The sequence below is a fragment of the Micromys minutus genome, assembly GCF_963924665.1.
Source record: "Micromys minutus genome assembly, chromosome: 22".
Taxonomy (NCBI): domain Eukaryota; kingdom Metazoa; phylum Chordata; class Mammalia; order Rodentia; family Muridae; genus Micromys; species Micromys minutus.
This window is the reverse complement of record NC_137957.1, coordinates 22475324-22492184: the sequence shown is the minus strand read 5'-3', so window position 1 is coordinate 22492184 and position 16861 is coordinate 22475324. Positions and strand designations below refer to the sequence as shown.

The 16861-nt window shown below is 38.1% G+C and overlaps 1 protein-coding gene across 2 annotated transcripts in view; it reads right to left on the bottom strand.

The window, feature by feature from the left end:
* The window catches only part of ZDHHC17 (zDHHC palmitoyltransferase 17), a gene marked incomplete at its 5' end in the record, with an annotated part of 62346 nt that overhangs the window by 17030 nt on the left and 28455 nt on the right, over positions 1-16861 (bottom strand). For both annotated transcript variants that reach the window (XM_080935077.1, XM_080935078.1), the window contains 5 exons: positions 2202-2327; positions 8661-8823; positions 9452-9516; positions 14129-14273; positions 14740-14817. In XM_080935077.1, coding sequence (XP_080791203.1) covers positions 2202-2327; positions 8661-8823; positions 9452-9516; positions 14129-14273; positions 14740-14817 — 577 coding nt within the window. The remainder of the gene's footprint in view (positions 1-2201; positions 2328-8660; positions 8824-9451; positions 9517-14128; positions 14274-14739; positions 14818-16861) is intronic.

Here is a 16861-nt window from a genome sequence, read left to right as displayed (position 1 = left end):
CCATGCCACCCTGAACACTCCCAATCTCGTCTGACCTTGGAAGCTAAGCAGGGTCGGGCCTGGTTAGCACTTGGATGGGAGACCGCCTGGGATTTTCTAACTTTCAATATCTCAGTAGTTTTAAGACTGTTTCCAAGTTCCCTCTGAATCTGTCTACTTCCACTACACTACTGTATCCTCCCTGGAGGTGACTTTTTAAAGGACAGTGCTAGTGAAGGCTCGGTGCCAGCATTATCTTGTTTTTCTCCCCACTTCACACAGCACACACTTCAATGGTGGGGAAAGAGATCCTGTGACTGTGGTGCTTCACATGGCCAAGTTCAATTACCGTGTCTTCCCTCCTGGCCTTTTCCGAAAGATAGGTAACTATCTGCCTTTTAACCAGCACTGGGAAGGCTGTGAGTTCAAATGCCTGACATACATAAACAGTTCCAGACTACAAAGAAACAAACCCTAACGTGTTTAAAGCTGAAGTCACTGTAATACACACTGTACTGCACGGTGAAGCTCTTCTTTGCACACGTGTATGTGTACAGTATGCAGCTGCACATGTGTGCACAATCAGCTTCCTCCTCTGTCACCGTTTACCTTACATACTGAGCAGGGCTCTGCTGCACTGACCAGCTAGCCCGCTCCATGGTTCCCTCTCTCTGGTGCACTGGGATCGTGGGGTTGTAGACCATGACCCACCCACCAGCCTGCACCCTCATTCTTGCTGTGCCTCTGCAGCCCCTAAAGCTCCGTCTCTCTCAGTTTTAGGATTTAATCTTTAATTGTTCGGATGTGTTGAGGAAGAAGCAAGTAACTGTGGTGTCTGGAGGCCAGAGGGACAGGAATGCCGGGGTGCTGTGAGTTGCTCTGAATGGCTGCTATGAATACAACTCTGGCACTCTGCAACAACTCCGTGTGTTTTTAACCACTGAGCCATCTCTCCAGCCCCTAAAACTCTTTTTACATAGAAACAATACCCAAATATATAACCTCAAATATGTTAATAAGAAAATGTATATATTAATATGTTAGGAAACAATTTTCATCTGACCCTATAGAAAAAAGTTTGAAATATTTACATTCAGCAAAGTCAAATTATGGAACATTCTAGAATAAGTCAAATGTCCTTTCTATAGTCTAATAGTCACTTTTCAATGTGTGGAGCAGGCTGTTCTACCTTGTGGCCAACACAGTGAAATCAAAGTAAGTAAGTTTCTATACCACAGCTATGAACTGACTGAAAGCATTAACATCACATGCAAAAACAATTCATCGCCTTATCTGTGAAGTGCCAGAACTCCTGTGCAAGTGAACAAACTTCAGATACAGCTATTCTAACATCAGTGACGGACCAGGGACTCTCCACTCAGTAAGGAAGCCTGGATCCTTACAGTAATGAGCTGCTGCTTTCAACTATATCACCTTCATTTATTTCTATCACACTCGTAATGGATTAATATTAACTTCTATGATTTTAGTATTGCCATTAGTAAAGCTTAAGTACTCAATCTATAAAAAAATTAAGAACAAGTTAACATCACTCAAGTTGTGATTACTCTAAAGCTAAAATACATACTGTTACTGTTTATTTAAGCATATATATTTTTAATGACAGTTAAATAATATTTTCCTTTCTAGTGAAATGTTTTCTAAGGAATATACACTCTACATTTGGGTAATGTTTTCAGTTTTAAAATCCTATTATAAGTAGACAGTTAAGCTAACAGCCATCAATTTTTAAAACTGAAGGTTCATGAGAGAAAACAGAATTTCTATGAAACAGCCAAAAATAAAAGCTGTCTCTCTAAAAGTTATAATACCACACACACACACACACACACACACACACACACACACACACACACACACACACACAAAACCCACTCAATTAATTAGAGCTATAATATTCTGTTTAGAAAAATTCACATTAAGACTAAGATGGTTGACAATTCATTATTATTACATCAACAAATGCACATGCACACAGAATGCGTTTATTACTTAAGACCAGTTAGGTGGGATTTATGTTACTCATCAGTGGAGATTTAAACCCACATATATGTACCCATCTTCCTTAAGTACCAAGAAACTGTGTTAAATGTGAGATGCTCTCATCTCGCTTTGGATGAAATAATACTTTAAACACTACAATAGAAAAGGGAAAACTTAAGGCACATGAGCATTTATGCAAAGTAAAATTACGGAGTTACCTTGTCAGCCTTCAGTTTTCTAAGGAAGGAGGGGTTGTCGTATCCCTTCGCCTGCCTCGCCTCCTGCAAATGGTTGATCATCCACACGTTTTTCCTTTGCTTTGCCAAATCAAGTGCTGATTCACCCTGATAATGTAAATACAAGAAATTCACATTAAAAACAAAACTAATATTTTCACTAATAGCTTTTAAAGAAATTCCATAAAATATATTGACTACATAAATTCATCAACAATGGTTTCTGACATTGGATAAAATCAATTTAAAAATCCTAAATTATTACATACCTGGTATCATTTCTCATTCAAAACACAAAAGAAAATACATTTTTTCTTATCTTATACTCTAGATTCTATTTTTGTTTGCATTTTTGACAAATTAGAGAGCAAATCAAAAAGTAGGTATTTTAGTCCCTGCTGGATCAGAGGCTATGGATGAATTTAGAGTTAGAGCATACTCCTACCACTGAGTGTGATAAGACATCCTAACACTGTGCCAAGCTGTCAGCATCTGTCTACTCCAGGGATGGCGAGGGTCTTAACAAGAGCCTGGGGAAGAAGAAAGGTCAGTCCCTACTTCTGCCACTGTGCTGGCATCGACTACCATAAACTCATCCACCCACACAGAAACTCCCAAAGTGAACAAGAGAGTGACTAAGAGAAAAGAATCCCATTCAGGTTAGAAGTTAGGAGGTCCTTTAACCCTAAAACAAGAATGCCAGGAATACAGTAACACGTCAAGAAACAAGAAATACAAAACTCACTCCTAGACGTTCCTTTTTGTGCTTTTACTAATTTAGATCTTCTATTACTTTTGTAAATTAGACACCTACATTTCCAATCTACTTAATGTCCTCTATTTAACTGACTCTTAAAATAAAAAAGATAAAGCTGACAAAAATGTGAAGAATGATACTCAAATTATTTTTTTAAAAAATAACCACTGAAATTTTACTTTAAAATGTTGGATTAAAAAATAAACAGAATCCCATTTGGGGGAGAGATAATAATTTACCAAGCATGGAGTATACTTTAAAAAACACAAAAATGAAACATAACACTACTATATAGCAACAAAGAATTATAAACAAACAGACAACAATAATAAAAATTTTCAAAAGCCCAAGCACATTGTTAATAGAAAAACCAATGGTATTTAATAAGGAATGTGCTAATCTAGGTGACCCTTCAACAAATAGGGATATTTTATTTTAGAAATTCCTTGCTTATCCCAGAATTCCATCACCTAAGTTTTCAGAATCAGCTAATTAATCCAAACTATAAATATTACCTGAATAATAGCCATCCCTTGGTAACAACTCCCAGAATATCCTGCAGTTGCCTCGGTCCAGCTGAGCACCCCTTCCACTAGAGGGCCATGTGACACCTAAGGATTGCCTAGACAGAAAGATTGAGGGAGCTTTAAAAAAAACCTTCCAACTTCTCTAGTCACCTGACTGTTCGTATAGTTCTTTTATTCCGATGGTAAGATAAGCAAACAATTCCAGAGTTATACTAAAAGCCGGGTTTGGAATCCAGTCTGTATGCTCACTCCATGTCACAGCCAAACAGTAAATATTACTAACGACAGCAACATCAGCCAGAATCCACATGGAGTATTTATAGACTATGTCACAGGTAAGAAATGCAATTCCTCAGGGGGTTTGGTCAAATAGACATGGCTAAGGTGGAAGACCACTTGAAGCTGTGTCTCCGTGGGACTGAATCTCACTGTTAAACCAAGTTAGAGACCATCGAGGTCGGGTGTTCGAGAGCTGATCAACAACTTTGTCTCCAGCGATTCTCACCTCCTTCCGAGAAACTACAGGATCCTTCTGTCTACTGACACACCCCTTGACAGTTTTAGAAAGAAAATTTTGGAAATGCTTGGGTAACACATTAATTGTTTTTCCCAAATTAAATTTCTAACTTTATCTGTATGACTGTAACTACAGGATAAGATCCTTAAAAATTAACAAAACCACCACAGTAAAAAAAATTATGACATAAGCCATAAATTTGTTTTTTTATTCCTAGTACAGAATTACTTTTTACCCAATGGTTGCTACTGAACCTTAACCCTAGGACTGTAAAATTCTTCTGACACTTATCTTATGAAAGACAAGGATCTTCTTCCCCAAATTAAACAAGTCCATGTCATCCTAGATCCATCGGTGACCTACTCTAGGTATTTAGCTACTTCTTACCCTTCCAAATATAAACTTTAAGTACTTTATCTATTTATTAAAAGTCTTCAAAGTAAGTTGTTTTGTTTTGATTAAGAAATTTTATTTTATATATTAAAGAAATCTAATTTATTTTTCAAACAAGCAATTTGCAGCAAAAGCAATTTCTAGTTAACATAAATTAACCATAATTTTAAAATAATTATTTTAGGATGGGACCAAATAGCTAAATAATTGCAGCAGAGAATGTCTTTTATCTTGTCTGAAGAATAACTTTTTATAGCTTTTAAAATTAAATCTAGGTTTGTAGCTACATCCTACCCTTATAATTTATTTTTACTTAAAATTTTTTAAAAATATATTTATTTTATTCAATGTGTGTTTTGCCTGCATGTATGCGTGTGCACCACAAGCATGTGTGGTGCCTGTCAGTCAGAAGATGTTAGATCCGTTAAAACTGGAGTTACAGATGGTTGTGAACCACCATGTAGATGCTGGGAAATGAACCCAGGTCCTCTGCAAGAGCAACAAATGCTCCTAATGGCTAAGACATCATCTCTCCTGCCCCTACAATTCATTTTTAATAAAATGATCTTTCCTGGTACTTAAAATAAAAAATGAAATAATAAATGTCAAAATTATGAACAAAAAATCATGTTGGAGATTTTAAAATAAAATTTCCTTTTCAAAATCTGCAGTAACCTAATTAGCTTTGCATGATACAGAGAAAAGACATCACCTTCATGCTAAACATTATCAAACAGAATGAATTCCTATCATCTTTTACTTCAGCACTCACAATCAACACGTGTGGGAAAACAAGTTAACTGAACCTGCGTTATCAGTGATAACATTCTTTGCTTCTCAAATCTAACCTACCTGACAATATTTTAGATATTACCGCCAAATTCTCTCGGCTAGCTCCATCTCTACTCCTTGTCTAAACTCCCATGGTCCTTCAAAAGCAACACAAACAGCAGCCTGATTGACTTTCCAGCCTTTCTACTGCCCTGTCTTAATGACTCCATCACTTCTTCAGCCAAAACAGCACCTACCTGAGAAAGCACACCCTGTGACAGTCTTTACCAACCTGTGGGTCCTAGGACTTCATGAACAACTAAGTTTATCAGAGTCTCACTCATCTGGTGCCTGTCTCTCAAGTCACTTCCAGCTTGTTGTTCTTCTAAGCCAGCCTCAAATCTGCACCTAAACTCAGCCTTACCCTCCCGGGCCCTGCAAAGTATAGATTTCTCTATAGAAAAACCCTGTTTAGCATTTATCTCCACACAACTGATTTCTTCTCCTCACAACCTCCGAGGAATGTGTCTCCTCGGGAGTCCTCAGATCACCATCAGCTCAGGCCTGACACTTGGTTGATTCCCATTATTCATTTCGTCATTATTTTATTTCTTAAGAGAATGTATGTTCTGAGACCAACACAGACCTTAATGTATCTTGCACATTCAGACAACCTACCAATGAGCCAATATTTACTGAATGAATGAAGAGATGGTTTCTGTTGAAAGTGGTGACAACACTTCAAGTATACAGAGAATCCTAAATCCCAATAGAAGCAGTATTTCATTCTTACTTTCTACATTTAATTATATGAAAAGAACATTTAGGAACAAAAATCTTTCTTAGCAAAGTAGACTGAGATATTTTCCCCTCAAAACTGTGGATAGTGCATAAGCAAATGAGCTTTAGACTTAATTTCCTTTAGTTATAATGTTACTCCAAGAAGAACATTATATCCTCAATCACAGTTTTAGACTAGAGGATATTTCTACTCAGTGGCAGAACGTTTGCCTAGCACGCATGAAGTTCTGGATTCAGTCTCTAATGTTTTCTTTTTAACTAACAGTCAACTTTCAATCTGTGCCGGATAAAATAAGGTTATCAATGAAAAGCTTGTGAGTAGTTTTAAAAGGGCATGAATTTAAATAAAATGTCTACAGGCACATTACTAAGCTCCATATTTGGTACTGTAGACTCAGGGTGTTCTGATCTTGGTACCACACCACTAATCTGCCAGCCAGAACCCAGAACAGATGCCAAGGGGAACTAATGTGAATACTTTCATGCACCCCCACTCTCACCATTACCTTACTGATGAAATTCATTTTGGACTTGTATATCTTATCAACATTAAAGGCATATGCAATGGTTAAAGAAGACCACAAATTTTGATTATTTGAAAAGATGTTAAAATTCTCAAACACACTGCAAATACTTAAAGATCATGACTGAAGAAAACTGTCCTAAGGTTTTATATGAATACAGCACTGGTTTCAAACTACAGAACTGTGTGATCTTGCTTTCATAATGGTACATTGTAGTTCAAATAAATTAATAATAGCAGTCAAGAAAAAGTAAATTGAGACTAATTCCTTGCTGTACTGAAATTGGTTCTATTTTTCTTTCAGTGATATAAGAAATACCTTGAAATGTATTTCTAGTACATGACCCTTAAGACTGGGACTCTGAAAGTCAAAGAGTAAGTAGAAAGGAATGCAGATGTTAAAACTGAGGACATTCTTTACTTTTTCCTATAGGAACACTGGTCAGTTTAGTTAAGCATCATCATGTTTTGTCCTGAGTGGCATAGTTTACAATGCCAGTGTTAAGAATTTTCAGAGCATTCCCTTTAAGTTTTCTGCAAAGGCAAACTCTCCTCTACCATTTCTGAGGCAGCATGGCATCCCGGCTGTCACAGATGCCAGCATTGGGAAAACCAGAGGTGGTCCGATCCTCATTCTTTTAGTCTAGAGCTAGTCACATGCCAGTCACTACAGTACGCCAACTTCCCTTTCTCCGAGGGTTTTAGTGGACCTTTCTGATCATCCTGGGTAGAAACAGACTTAAAAGTTTAAAAATTAGAAAGAAAACACATGATTTTCTAAGTTTTATAGTTTATAATATTTAAACTAACTCAAAATTTGTAATTAGGCTAGTTTCTAAAAATTCACTAAGCTGTGGAATTAAAGTTAAAAACAAAACACAGTCAAACCCATTTTTAAGAATATAACCTTCTCTTCTCAAAGTAACCAAGTAAAGGAAAAATTTGTCATTAGAACTTAAAGAGATACCTTGATCCAGCAAGAGATACCTACATTTTGATTGGCTACTTCAGATTAGTACATAGCTTAAACTCCCTTCAAATTTCATTAGCATATATCCTTTAGGCATTTAGAAAACATGGCTCAGAAAATACTACAAATTACAGTTAATCCTTAGAAACGTTTGTCCAAAGACGTGATGTGTTCCCTGATAGTATCTGCAGTCACTCAGATTACTGCTAAAGGGTCCTAAGCCTTTAAAAACACAAAAGATTACTCAAAAACCAGAACCACGGTGGGGGGCACTTATTTGATGCTGTGTTTGTGTGAGTGCACCAGTGCCACAGGACCCATGTGGCGGTCAGAGGACAACTTGAAAGAGTCAGTTCTGTCCTTCCACCACATCCTGGGGTGGAACTCAGATTATCAGGCTTGGCAGCCAGCGCCTTTTGTCCACTGAGTCACCTTGCCAGTCCCCCAGCAGAATCTTGTGTTTGTAAATGTTTTATGATGTGTACAAATTCTTAAAACTCAAAGTGTAAATATTAAATTGTACTTGGCACTTATAAGTATTTTGTATACTTATCCTGGGTTAATTTACTATTATTCTATAAACATCATAAAGTGTGTTATCAAATTTAAAAGTCTTATTCTTTAAAGATAAGCGACTAAAATGACCAAGTCAAAGCATGACACCAATTTCCTATGAATGTGTTTTCACTATTGCTGCTATCATTCCTGTGTGAAAGTAGGATGCACTTGTGCACACTGTACCATGGCACGCATGTGCTCAGAGGACACATCTTCACATGGATGGGCTAGGGGACTTGCTCAAAGACTGCCGACCTTTACAAACAGTGATTTTTCCCAGCTGTGCTATTTTACTGACCAGATAGTGTATCTGTAACTATAAATTTACACAAAATGGTATTAGAAACCAGACAGCTACTGTCCTTCATTTGTGTAACTTAGAAGCATGTAATTTCTAAAATCCAGTACAAATTCACTAATAAAAAGGCCACCCACAAACTAAAAACTAACTTAATATCATAAGATGATATTAAATTACCTAATTTTAAAAACAAATTATTCTGAAGGAGCAAAGGATTAAAGTAAATAGTTTCTTCCAATTACCAGAGTCTTAAAAGAAGGCCATGTTTTCCAGAAGGACTGGTGTCAGTGCCTTCCTTCTCGATGCACAGCGGACATATTTACCTTGACATTCTGGGCGTCCACGTTCCCTCCAGCTTCCAGAAGAAGACTAATGACTGTGGTGTTCCCTGCTAGGACTGCCCAGTGCAGAGCAGTGTTTTTGTGATACTTGTCACCAAGGTTAACTGAAACATTGAATGTTAAAAGCAATCTAGTTGGATCCACACTGAAAAGGAAAAAAACAAACAAACAACAACAACAACCCTAATTTCAATTATCGAAATCATTACAGAGACTACACTGACTGTGGCTGCATCTCATCTTCTCGGAACACATCTATTCTAGTCTCGACACTTTACAGTCAGTAATTAAGAACATCCCAACGTGGACGTCATGTATGCACAACCCTGGATAAGCTAAAATGGTGCTGAGAGACAGAACACTTGGACCTAACTTTCCTATTTTTAATCTGAGAATTTGTAATATTAACACCTATGTATTTAAAGAATAAAAAAAATACTGTACTTCAATTAAGAGTACTCCAAAATAATTTAAGACAACTTACTTACAAATGAATTTATAAAACTTACAACAGAATCACAAAAAAAGATAATTACTTAAAAAAAAAAAACAAAAAACAAAACAGAAAGTAACCTCTTCCACTGTCAGAACTAAGGAGATTATGGAGCCAAGGTCCAGACAGCCAAGCAGGCGGAGAGCAACTTGTGCTCTGCGAGTGAATCACTGCTGCACAAGCATCCACAGCACTGGGCAGAGCATCTGCTGCTTTCTAGTCCCTCCTTCCCATACTGTATGGTGCTGAATGGCCTGAGTAGTCCATAACAATTACATACCTATGTGTTCTATAAGCTGCCCACATTAAAGGTGTCATTCCGTTCTGATCCATCATATCTACATCCTGATAATAAACCAGACAGCACAATTTTAAGATCCTAGCCAAAATTAGTTGGAAACATCTAATTTATATATTATACAATCTAATACATTACTATTCGGTTGGAAATGCTTTATGCAAGTTTGTCTCAAAACTTTTGATGGAAGCTAAGTACTGCCATTAGCTAGCTAAGTGGTTTATAAACTATGCCTTACCCTCCCCTTATCACTGTTTACATTTAACAACCTTTGCAATTTTTGAATTCTCAGTAGTCTTCAAACACTATTATGACACAATCTTAATTTAGAACAAAGGGCAACCTTTACTATTCTGTCACAGAATGAAACTTGATGCATGATATTGTTTTGCGATATTCACTTTCCCAAACACAACATATTCTGATTTTATATAATCAGTAAAAAGAAGCAGAAGTGAACCTGTGTAGTATTTTTGTTAATAAAATAAATTTATTAGAAAAGCACAATATACTGAATAGGTTATATAATTAATGGATAAGTATATAATTAATGAATAAGTATATAATTAATGTGATTTTATGCTCACTGAAGTATGCTCAAAAGAAGGAAAAAATCAACTTCAAAACTTAAAAATTCCATGTTTCCTGACAAAAACTGCATTATTTAATGCAGCAGAAAGATAAAACATGTTTTATTTGTAAAATCATTGCCCTTAAAAAGTTACTAAAATAGAAAATTATCAGTAGATAAACTCAGCTTCAGAAGTTCACATCAATTTAGATGGCAAGTTTCAGTATTTGTGCTGCCTAGTTTTAGGGCAACATGACACAAATTAGGATCATAATCGGGAACCTCAATTGAAAAACTGTCCCCAGACTTGCCTGTGGTACATTTTCTTGAGGACTGATTTGAGAGGGCTCAGTTCATTGTAGGTGGTGCTACGTTGGGCTGGTGGCCTTGGGTGCCATAAGGAAGCAGTCTGATCAAGCCATGAGGGGCAAGCCAATAAGCAATGTTCCTCCATGGCCTTTACGTCAGCTCCTGCCTCCAGGTCCCCCTCAGGTTCCTGTCCTGACTCCTCTGACAATACACCGCTGCCTGGATGTGTAAGCAAAGTAAAGGCTTTCCTCTCCAAGATGCTTTTGGTCTTGGTGTTTTATCACAGAAATAGGAGCACTAACTAAAACAGAAATTGTACTAGGTCATGGGGTACTTGTGACAGACCTGACCATGTGTTTTTGGGAGGCCTGTGGTGACACTGTACTTGGTGCTGGAAGAGTTGTTGACTGTTCCGAGCTCAGTGGGTTGTTCTGAGGAAGCTTGGAAAATAAGAATGTTGAAAGAAAGCAAATGATGGAGGCCTGGCCTGTGATGTTTCAGAGAGAAATTCTCAGAGTCCCTTAAAGAACATACAGGACTATCTGAGGGCTCTCTGGGATAGGATAAGACTATCTGCCTTCCTGGAGGTGGTCCCCAGCTTTGGCAAGGTCTGCGATGGGTGAGCTCTATGAAGCAAGGTCCCAAAGAGATTTCATCTGAGGATTGCTTCTTGCAGCCGACATGCCTTCCTGTCATTATTAAGTTAATATAATAACCTCTGGGCATTAGCCTACCCTATTGGTTAGATTTTGGGCAGATCAAGATACTTTCATGAATTAATGCTGTTTAGACGAATTAATGATTTTATAGAACTGATTTGATTCAAATAATCTTAGGAAGAAAATTTTAACAGATTGTTTTAGTTGTTTTGCTAGGAAGATGTAATAAAGTTAGAATCAAGAATAGAACATGCCTACTCCTCAGAATAGTAAAAACACAATGAGCTTTCATAATTACACTAGATATATAGGCCTAGAACAAATTCATGTTCAAGGACTAGCATTCAGATTCCAGAATAAAGTCACAGCTATGTACTGTAAGACAAGGCCATGAGACACTGCTGCTCTGAACTTTCCGTGAGCATAGAGAATAAAACACTGCTTTATCAGCATCCTTCTGTAATTCCCACTGTGTGCCACATTTATCTACGAGATGAGTTTCTAAGAACTTTTGTCTATAAAAAGGCCAAAGAAAGAAACAAAAGTGGTGTGGTGTGCTGTGGTGACTTGGGGAGCTCTGCCCCATCCATCCATCCGTCTGTCCATTCATCCATCCATCCAAATGTATATGTTTGCTTGTTTGTATATATGTATATAGGTAAATGTGTATGCACGAAGCATGCATGTAGTTGGCTGAGACAGACAGTCTGGCCTGGCCAGAGAAAGAATATATTTGCCTGTGTATAAAGTATCTCAATTCTTTTCCTTCCCTTCCTCTCTGGTTCACAAAGCTGGGCAGTGAAGGGCTCCTGGCTGTCTGGCCAGAAAAGGAGTGCTAGCAATGAATCCTTTACCTAATCCCCTGCTGTTACGCACAAGGTGAAGCCATCAGCTTTTGGCCCCAATATAACTAAGAATCAAAGAGAGTAAATATTATTAATACTAAGCAATGTTTACTTTTGCAAGACCAAATCTTGCCCACACCGACGCTCTGACCAGTCACTACCTTCCAGAGAAGACACAGCCCAGGACTTTAAGAAGCTGCAGTTCTGGTCGACTGGAGCTAAAGAGCTGGCTATGGTTAACAAGAGACCAGCACCACCACAGAAGTAAAATACTTGCTTTTCTAGAATGATTTACGTTGGTTAGCTAGTTACCAGCATCACTGAGGATAGTAAACATAGGAGTATTTCCTCAGGGTCAGCACACAGAAGCTATGCTCCAGAGGGGGCTGAGGTACATCTTATGCTGGCAGCTGAACTTGGCAGTGTAAGAGTCATCCAGCTGGTACTGGTTTTGAAGGCATGAAGGGGTCACAGAGAACAACAGAGCCTTGGCACTGTGTGGTGGGACTGGAGTCAGAACCGTGGAACAACCACAAAGGTCAGCAGCAGGCTGAGGTGAAACCAGCCTGAACCTAGAAGACAAACTGCCACGTGTCAGCGATGCTGTGAAAAGCCTCTGGAGAGGTCCACAAGTTTGGGAGGGAATCTTCGTGGCTGACACTGAGCTCTTCACACTGACTGTTCCAGTCTGATTTTAACAATAGATTATAGATATCTTTCCCTTACTTTCTATTACTTATTTCTATCATACTTATATTTGAAAATCCAATTTAACAAAAATTTCCCCTAATTTGTTCAGGCTGTGACTACATCCTGGTTTGTCCTTCTTGGAGTTACAAAGATTTTAGCTTGACTTTTTTTTTTTTTTTTTTTTTGCAGAAGCCTGTAGTTATGAGACCTAATATAGTTTAGATAGACTCTGGTGTGGGCATGTTTCTGTACACTGTGTAAAGATTATTATTTCAAACACTGACTTCTCTATCCCACTATCTGGTTTCAATGTGGACATGGCTTTGTTAGGTTTACTCTTAGAAGTTCCTGTCTCAACATCATTCTTCATTCATTCTCTGCCTTGCCAGAGAAAGTCGAGGGGTGGAGAGAGCCACAGAGTAAAGGAGGGAGTCCTTTACATGAGTTGGCCAAGGAGGCATCAGGAGAAGAGCTAGATCAAGAGAGGATGAAAAACTGTCGGCAGGATGGGAACACTGTCTGGGAGGAAGCCTGACTAGCCTGGAAGTTTTGCACAGAGAAATAACTACACAGTATTTGACTCACTTCTGTTTTAATAAAGCTTAGTCTCGCTGTGTGGTTATTGGAGAATCGGTTGGCTAAGAAATAAACTGCTGTCGTACTAATTTTATAAAATCTATATTAACACAATAATTATTTTACACTCTGGATGTCTTAAAGAAACCCAACTTTTAAAGTGTGAATTTTTTAAAGACTGTGTGACTTTGAAGGTTTAAAGTATTTTTGTATTTATACTGTGATAAGGTTAACATACCATCTCGTTTGTCTTGGGAACAAACGAGGAAGGAAAAGGTTCTAGTGGAATTGTAAGAAGTCTATGTCAAGCTGACAGAAGGTTAATTGTGCTGGTCAGTTTTATGTGAACGTGACACAGATTACAGCCAGTTTAGAAGAGGAAACCTCGACTGAGAAACACGTTCCTCCCAGACTGTGTGGCCTGTGGACAAGCCCGAGGTACATTTTCTTAATGAACGATTGGTGTGGGAGGGCCCAGCTCACTGCGATGGTGCTATACCAGGTCTCATAGTCCTGGGAGCTATAACAAAGTAGGCTGAACAAAACACAGGGAGTGAGCAGTGCTCCCGCCCTGTGCACCAGCTGCTGCCCTGACTTCGGCAACACTGTGACGTGATGTGTAATAAACTGTTTATTTACTCTCCTCTGCAGTTGCTTTTACTCTTGTGTTTTATCACAACAACAGAACCCCTAATTAAGACAATATATAAAATATTTAAAGGAAAAAATAGATTATAGATATCTTTCACTTACTTTCCACTCCTTATTTCTATCACACTTTTAAATTAAAAGCCAATTTAAAAGAGAAGTATCTTAATTTGTGCCTGTATTTGCTCTTATTTTAAGTACATTAAAACTCAGTATAAAAATAACTACTTTTTTTTTACTCTCTTCATCATCAGAAACTACTACTTAAGTATTTTCAGGTATTAAAAATGTAATGCTGCAATCATCAGACATTTAAGCTATAAATAGCACATGATTAAGACACACATTAAGACTTCTTTACCTGTCCTTTTGCTATAAGATAAGCAACAATTGAGGTATGTCCAAACTGAGCAGCCAAGTGGATACAGCTGCATCCTTCCCCATCAATTAATGAGGGATCTGCACCATATTTCATTAGTTGTACAACCATAGATAGATGGCCTTGTCTAAAAAAATGGAATGACAAAAATTTAGACATTAAGTTATTTCAAAGACAGTCTTCCGGAAAAGAGTATACTTAGAAAAGGTAATGAAGAGAAGTCAAATCACATGTTTTGTGACGTTGCTTTAAAACAAGACACAGGGGTATATGGTTCTTGAAAGTCTTAATCGGAACAACAGTTTTGATAATTTAATAAAAACATAGTAATTACTAAGTGAGTTCACTCCAATATGATGCTAAAAACCCCAAGAACGAACCTGTTTCATTGTATATGCATGCATACTTCCAAAGTACTACATTTACAGCTGGGTTAGCATGCTTCCCTAGAACAACTTGTAACTTTGTTTCCAGTGAAGACAACACTGGGGAGCAATAAATAAATGATTAACTATATCAAATATTAGCATCACCATTTTTTTTTTAAATTAAAGTAGCCTAAAGAGAAGGGCAACATAGAAGTAAATGTAAACCTTGTGGCCCAGTGCAATGGAGTTGAATTCAGGTCTCCTCCAAGTTGATCCACAATAGCACCTTTCGAAATATAGTATCTGTAATATAAAATTCATAGTAATTTATAGAGTTCTCATCTTCAGGAAAGAAACTAAGAAATTATTTGAAAAATAAAACATTCTCCACTTGAGCTATCAACCTTTGTGCTTTTGAAGATAGTCTTCAAATTAAAAATATATATATATGTTTAGTACAATTTCATATTAAACACATTCCTCTTTTGTTCTAGAAGAAAAAGGGAATGTTTTTTAAAGCTGAGAGGAGGGGAGCTAAGTAACACAGAAAGAGCTCACAGGGATGGAGGAAATGTGTGGGTCTCTCCAGGAAGGAGAAATAAAGGAGATAGGAAGGACGTTGCAAGTGGACTTGGGGAGGGTGAAATGGGAACAGGAGGGCAGAGACGGCTGGAATTGGGGAGCATCTGAGGGGCAAAGTAGAATTCCCATGCAATGGAAACTCCATATATGTAAGAGTGACCCTAAAGTCTCCTACTGATGGGGAAAAAAGAGCTCAAACCGGCCATCTTCTACAACCAGACAAAGTTCCCAGCAGTGGGACTGGGACATCAACCCAGCCACAAAACCTCTGACCTACAATCTGTGCTGCCCACAGGATGTGCTGGGGTAATGGCAGCACAGAACTTATGAGAGTGGCCAGCCAATGACTGGTACAGCTTGAGGCCCACACCACAAGAGGGAGCCCACACCTAACACTGTGTGGATGGCCAAGAGCCAGAGACTGGTAAGCCCAGAGACCTAAAATAGAGCCAAATATGACTGGTAAAAGAAAAGGCAATGAAATAATTTCTACTGATATTGTGTATACTCATAGATCAGTGCCTAGCTCATCTATCATCAGAGAGGCAGTGATCCAGCAACTGATAGGAGCAGATGCAGAGATCACAGCCAAACACTGGGAGAAGGCAGGGGAACCCCAAAAGGATGAGGAGTAAGGATTCTAGGAGCCAGAGGGGATGAGGAGACCATGAGATCACAGTATCAACTAAGCAGGGCTCCCAGAGACTGCAATAATGATCACAAACCCTGAACGGGGCTGAGCTAGGGCCTCTACATACACCTATGGTTGCACAGTTGTTCTTGTGGGGGCCCCTAAAAGTGCGAATGGGAGGGGTACCTGTGACTGTTGCCTACATTTGACCCTTTTCCTCCTAATGGGTTGCGTCATCTAGTCTTATGTGAGGGTCTGTCCTATTGTAATTTGTTATGACATGTTCAATTAATATCCCAGAAAGCCCTGCCCCCTTTCTAAGGGAAACAGAGGAATAGGAAATCTAGGGGAAAGGGGGAAGAAGAGGGAAGATGAGGAAAAGAGGAGGTTGGGGAAACTGTAGTTAGGATGCAATGTATTTAAAGGATAAAAATTTAAATTTAAAAAAAAGAGTAAAAAAGCCAAATAACATAAAAAGATACTTAGGCAACCACAAAGATTTGAACAACACACAAACTTTTGGAATTGAGCAGTTGAACAGAGAACAGCCAAGGCATAGTTTACTTTGAGTAGAGCAACTTTTTAAGCTTTACTTTCCTCAGAGGATGAGTAAAGACTAAACCATTATGGACTAATCAACACAATGAATCTTAAATATAAATGCTTTTAAGGCATGAGGTAAATACTTCACATATAAATAGATACATATAATTGAGATGTTAAAGCCATTCTAAGCAAATTTCGAAATAACAATTGCATTCACTCTTAATGCAGTTCTAAACTCTTAATATAACCATACTTCCATGTTTAATTCAGATATAACATTGCTTCATATAAATATATATTAAACTGGTCTTGTAAAACATTATATAATAAAGGGACGGAGTTCTCCATCATGCAACAGAGTTAAAGAAACCCAACAAAACAGCTCCAGAATGTGGGATTTCCCCTCTCTGGCTCCTTTGTAGCACAGCCTGACCTAGAGAAGGAGCTGGGATTAAAGGTCTGTCATCACCATGCCTGGGTTCTATTAGGAACACAAATGAGGGGGCTGCAGAGATGGCTCAGAGGTTCTCAGCAACCACAGGGTGGCTCACAGCTACCTATAATGAGATCTGGTGCCCTCTTCTGGCC